Genomic DNA, 6000 nt, shown 5'->3' on the forward strand with positions numbered 1-6000 from the left:
TTATCCTGCTACGATAAATGAAATGATATATATCTGTGTGTGTATATATAAATATAAATATATATATATATATATATATATATATATATATATATATATATATATATATATATATATATATATATATATACAATTTTCACCGCAGCTGTCTCCTGCACTTCAAGTGCCACTACCGATGCAGTCCCATATGCTGCAGTATTAGGTATGATCTTAATGTACATTTATATATTTGTGTTTCAGATAAAAGAATATAATAACACTGGTGGCCACACTATCAGGAAAATATGCGGAGCTGAAGTTCAAATGCCATTGTTTACTAAGTCTAATAAAATATCTATTTTCATCTTACACAAAACGTCCTATTTTTATATCGCATATGATATATATTACACTACTAATGATAAAGGTCAGTATTCATAACATTATAGATTAGTATGTTTTAAATTTACATACACGGAAAAGTACAATACTCTCAAAAAAATAAACTCCCTAAAATTTTTTTTTTAGTTTCCCAAAATACGTCCCAAAATTGACTTGGAAACATTATCCACTGCTAATAATGTCTTTTATTTTTCAAAAGATTATTATGAATTTTAAATTAATTCTATTCAAATTCAAATTATATATAAAATTAAACATATCATAGTCGTACAGGAGAAAGTGACCAACTACCAAAACGTAAAATGTTCAGGAGGGCCATTTAAATCACTTTTGCTTGGCAAAAAAATAAACACCAATGTAGTTAGTAATTTTTAACTAATCAATATATTATACTTCCAAGTTTAAAATCCTTTGGGAATTTTTCAGGGCAATATTAAGCTAGTAAGATATCAATTAGTCAATGATCATGTTTTTGTAAAACAATGCACTTGGTCACTTTCTCCTGTATGACTACGATATATCCATTTAAATTTTAATATCAATTTCATTTTACTTGGTAATGTTAACTTCATGGGTAATGGCAGGCGCCGTGGCGTAGTTGGGTAGACGCTCGACTGCGAAACTGGCGTCTCGGGTTCGATTCCCGCCAATTGCAAATAAAATTCAAGAAAGATTTATTTTCAATTGGTCTGGGTGTTTGTGATGTATTTTTCACATTAGCCTTCCCTATTCTTACTATCCTACCTGCATACAAGCGTCTAAAATAGAAGCTTTGCGGGTTATTCCTTGTGAAAAAAAGTGAGTGTGTTACTTCAGTAACATTTGTTTAATATGCAACTTGAAAGTTTTTTATTTTCCTTATTCACATGGAATGTCCGCCTCCGTAGTGTAATGATCAGCACGCTCGGCTACCGTTCTGAAGGCCCCGGGTTCGATTCCCAAGGGGGGTAAAATAAATATAAGTGATTTTTTCACTGTAATATTTATTCAATACTACCCAGGACTGGTACCTGAAGCGGAGGGCTGATCACCTTTCCTTCATGTGTAAACGATCAAGATAACATTGCGTTTATATGACTCAGTGCCCTATGCACCATTGGGGTGCGGATAAGGTTTTTTATTTATTCACATGGGGCTATGATATACATAGTGAAAAAATCTATGTTCTTAAACAATTTTCACATATTTGAGGTATGTGTTTCTTATTAGCGCTCAAGCTACTTTTTAATGTACTTGTTATTTTATTTTGTTTTTAGGGAATGGATGTGGTGGTACTATATTTGACCAAACCGGGACACTGTACAGTCCTCTGTACCCAGAACCGTACAGAGAAAATTCGGTTTGTGAATGGACTATCAGAACTCCACAAGGAACCAAAATGGAATTAACATTTACTGGTATGTTACCATACAGGTGGCACTCGACTTTCGCACATAGCTGATTTCTAAAACTGCGTCCGAATTTCAATGTTCGAACGTAGAGAGATGTAGAAAGAAATCAATATTAATGCCGTTTCGAAATAATCTACGAAGATATATTTCCACATTTTTTACCGTATCCCTTAATTTTATGGTTATTTTTATTTATACATTTCCTAGAACTGTTTTTGTCATACAAACAGCCAATGGAAACAAAATATTTATTGCTTTTAGAACATTTAATTATTTGTATATTTCGCTCACTCCTTTCAACAATGTCATATATCAAAAATTGTCAATTCTCAGTTGTGCATGTTTTCGGAATGCCCAGAAAATGTACTATATGCCAGAAAAAGCGGCATATTTTTAATTAAATATTTACCCAATATAGGGCAGAAAGTGTTGTTTTTGCAATTTGAAGAAAATGTATTGTTTGATTATTTTTTTTAAATGTACTAAATATTTTTAAATGGAGAAAAATCCTTTAGGTTTTATTTAAGAAAATCTGTTGCACAGTAAAAAGTTTAATAAGTGGCTTGATATTTATTTTTAATACATTTTATTATATTTTTAAACTTTAACAACAGTCTCCTGAAAAATCAAGTTTTTTTTTTTTATGACTTTGAAATGAGTGAGTGATTTGTCTATGAAGTTTTATTAGTCCTAAATTTATTTTTGTCCGCTGCACTCTCTCTATTTTTTACTCATTCAAACTTAATTAAATAAATTGATGAAACCGCTACACATTGACTTGCAACCGAGCATAGGGTTATTTAAGGCAGCCATTACATGCAAATTTCCACTAGCGTTTTTCTCCTGAATGTATGAATTCTCAATTTGTAATATTTTCCGCTTGGAAAGAAATGACCCTGTGTTTGTGAGTAGTCTTTGTAATGGATTCATCCAATTGGAGCTCTGATATAGGATAGCACCATCTGGAAAGTCAGAAGACCCGTGTATGCTGACTAACTGATACATTGAACAGTTCTCGGGTTGCATACCTGTACTCGTACTGGTTTGTCTACTTTGAGTCCCTCGAGGATGCTCTTATACTACACACCTTTCAATCTTTAATATATATATATATATATAAACTGTTTTTACTCTTATTTCTATTTGCTCTGTTCATTTTTCCAATAATTTTTTTATATTATTATTCCATTTTTTTTTTTATTATTTACAGTTTTCAACATCGGTTCTTCTGGAATATGTAATACTGATTATCTGGAATTGTTAAATGTTGAAGACAACTTAATAACAAAATACTGCCCTGAGGTAAGTACATAATGTGCTATATATTTTTCTGGCATTCATCTCCCATTATATTTAAAAATGTTCAGGGAAAGATAACACTTTAACCATGTAGTGTAGGTAACAAATATTTCAATTTATGGGGTTGCCTTTACCATTTTATTTCAGCATTCTTCTACTAGAATGAACTATTGGATAACTAATAATGTATTTTATGAAAGTTTTCAGTATTAAATAAATTTCTTTACATTGTTTTTTTAAATAATCTATAAATGTTTTATGCTTGTTAATATTTTTTTTCAGGATGAACCAGCTGTTCACCATGGTACGAACTTTGTCAAAATTGTTCAACATTCTTCAATAAACAATAGCGGATTGGGTTGGATTGCGACATTCAAATCCTCACCGGCCGGTAGGTATTCCATTATTTAACCACTAGGCCATGGGTGGCCAACTTTATCAGCAGCCGGGCCAGATTTTAGAAATGAGATTTCCTACTGGGCCGTAAAACAACATTTCTTATATTATTCAAAGCAAAAAATAATTGTTTTTGTAAGAAGAATGTATCGTTTTTTTTATAACAAAATGAGAATCAAACATATTTATTAGATTAAAGCTAGGTTATACAAAAAATTATATTAAAAATTAAACAAAATATAATAAATTTTAGTGAGACGTTTGATTTTGTTTGTCAGTACTAAGTCCATCAATGTTGGTAACGATTGATGTTGTTGCTAGACGCAAACAGTTTTCCAAATGCTCATCAGTGATTTAAAATACTTCATTCTACTAAAAAGCTATTTGCATGAGTAAGTGTTTCCAAATAGGAAAATCATTAATAGAGCATGTTTGTAAAATGCAGGATATTTCTCCTTATCTAAATATGTTTTGTAAAACTCTTCCAAACTAACCTGATTGATTTTCTCCTTTTACTGTGCATCATAACACATTTCACAATGTTACATTTGTAAAATTCCCAGCAATAAATTCATGTCTACGGAGAATGGCGTAGGAAATGCATCAAAAAGCACACAATGCTTTTTGAAATCTTGAAATCGGTTTTCAAATTTCAGGTCAGATATCAACGAAGAGTATTTATCTACCGCCATTTGTGTGACATCTGGCTGTAATAACAATGTAGGAAAGCGAGTTAAGATTTTTGTCCTTTACTGTTGTTCCCAAAGCCCTTGTTTCATTTGCAATGCGAAAATAAGATCATACATATTTTTCATACGTTGATCTTTCCCTTGTAGATGAATAATAACACCATTTAGGTGGCTAAGTCGCTAACCCACTCCTTGTCTTCAATTTCTGGGATACTTTCTAACTTGTTTGCGAAGAATGATTGTATTTATTACTTCAAATCAAACACTCTTTTTAACATTTTGGCACGGGTCAGCCATCTTACTTCTGCATAAAATGTAACGCCATTATACTCTGAATCCTTGAAGACTTGAGAAACTCTTGGAACTGACGGTGATTCAACCCCTTGATATAATAAAGTTCATTGTTTTGTTGACCACCTTCATGATATGTTCCATTTTAAGGGACTTGAAACATAAATTCTCCTGATGAATAATGGAATGAAAATTTAGCATCGAAGTATTACCAACTTTGCAGGCCTCATTTTCAATAAATTTTACTAAACCTTTGTGTTTCCCAACTATTGCTGGAGCGCCATTTATTGTTAAGCCCGATGGGTTGTTAAGTTGTAATGAAAAGCTATTCAATGTCGATGTAACAGCTCCTAACAAATCTCGTGAGCAAGTAGTGTCCTTAAGTGGATACAGTGCCGCTAATTCTTCTACATATTTTGTTGCCATCAATGCACCTGACAAAAATCGCCACTTGGGCGGTATCTGTTAGGTCTGTGCTGTCATCCAATGCTAGAGCATAAAATATAACTCGGATGCTCGATTTTTCAAATTATCTTCAATTCGTTTCCCATTGTCGTCCACACAGCTAGTAAAAGTTTGACGAAACAGGCTTTTTTTGAGATATCCGTTTTCTTTTCTGGATACAGAATCCCGCCCCGCATCCTGCATTCACACTCACGGCTATCCAAGCAATATCGGCAGGCACACTTTTTAAAATCAGATTAACGTAGTGATTGTTTGTTAATATGAATATAATATACCATAGAAGAAATTATCACAATACTGAGATACTTCCATATTAAAACGAACTACGCACGATGGAATGTTCTTTTGGTGGTTTTATATACACTAAAAGAAAAAATGTGTGATGTGCTCCGTGGGCCACAAGTAGACACCCAACAGGCCGCGTGCGGCTGCTAATTGGCCACCCTTGATCTAGGTCCATTCCTACATTGATTCTGACTTAGTTTAGCTGGATGGAATATTTGCATTATTTTGGGTTTCAAATAGCAGCTTGAAAATATCAAGTATGCACCCAGACCAACTAATGCACCCGATCAACTTATAACTATTAATTAAAAAATGTATTTTCATTTTAGATCCCCCTGACTCGGTGTAAGCAGAAATGGAGTATTGAGTGTATGAATTCGGTCATCTCTATTATTTACCTACATTTAAATTAGGTTTTTGTTAAACTTACGACTTATTTTATAATTAAATAAATGTACACCTTAAATTTCTTTGTAGTTATTTATTCTTAACCTTCTTGACATACATGTGTAGATACTTTTTATACTGGTTTAGATTCTTTATATAGGATCTATTTATATAGGATCTGTAAACATTACCATGTTTACAGATCCTATATAAATGTGTTTATGATATCTACATTTTATTTGTTTTTTTTTCTTCCTTTTCTTGTAATCTTTTGTGCATCGAATCCAATGGTGCACAGGGCATTGCACCATATCGACAAATAGTTTTCTTGGTCAATAATTGGTATGGTGATCAATCCTGAGCTTCAGGCACTAGTCCAGGATGATATTAAATAAATAATGAGAAATACACTGAGA

At 32.4% G+C, this 6000-nt stretch overlaps 1 protein-coding gene across 1 annotated transcript in view; it reads left to right on the forward strand.

Moving 5' to 3' along the window:
• Cubn (Cubilin) overlaps nucleotides 1–5665 on the forward strand; it is a 67762-nt gene extending 62097 nt beyond the window's left edge. The window contains exons 62-66 of the mRNA XM_088264232.1: nucleotides 241–406; nucleotides 1638–1778; nucleotides 2983–3074; nucleotides 3354–3462; nucleotides 5527–5665. Of these exons, the coding sequence (XP_088120358.1) occupies nucleotides 241–406; nucleotides 1638–1778; nucleotides 2983–3074; nucleotides 3354–3462; nucleotides 5527–5546 (528 nt within the window). The 3' untranslated portion in view covers nucleotides 5547–5665. The remainder of the gene's footprint in view (nucleotides 1–240; nucleotides 407–1637; nucleotides 1779–2982; nucleotides 3075–3353; nucleotides 3463–5526) is intronic.
• Nucleotides 5666–6000: the final 335 nt, after the last annotated feature.

This window comes from Brachycentrus maculatus, unplaced genomic scaffold (genome assembly GCF_059751285.1).
Source record: "Brachycentrus maculatus isolate JH-2025_06_01 unplaced genomic scaffold, ASM5975128v1 h1tg000221l, whole genome shotgun sequence".
In the NCBI taxonomy this organism is placed as follows: domain Eukaryota; kingdom Metazoa; phylum Arthropoda; class Insecta; order Trichoptera; family Brachycentridae; genus Brachycentrus; species Brachycentrus maculatus.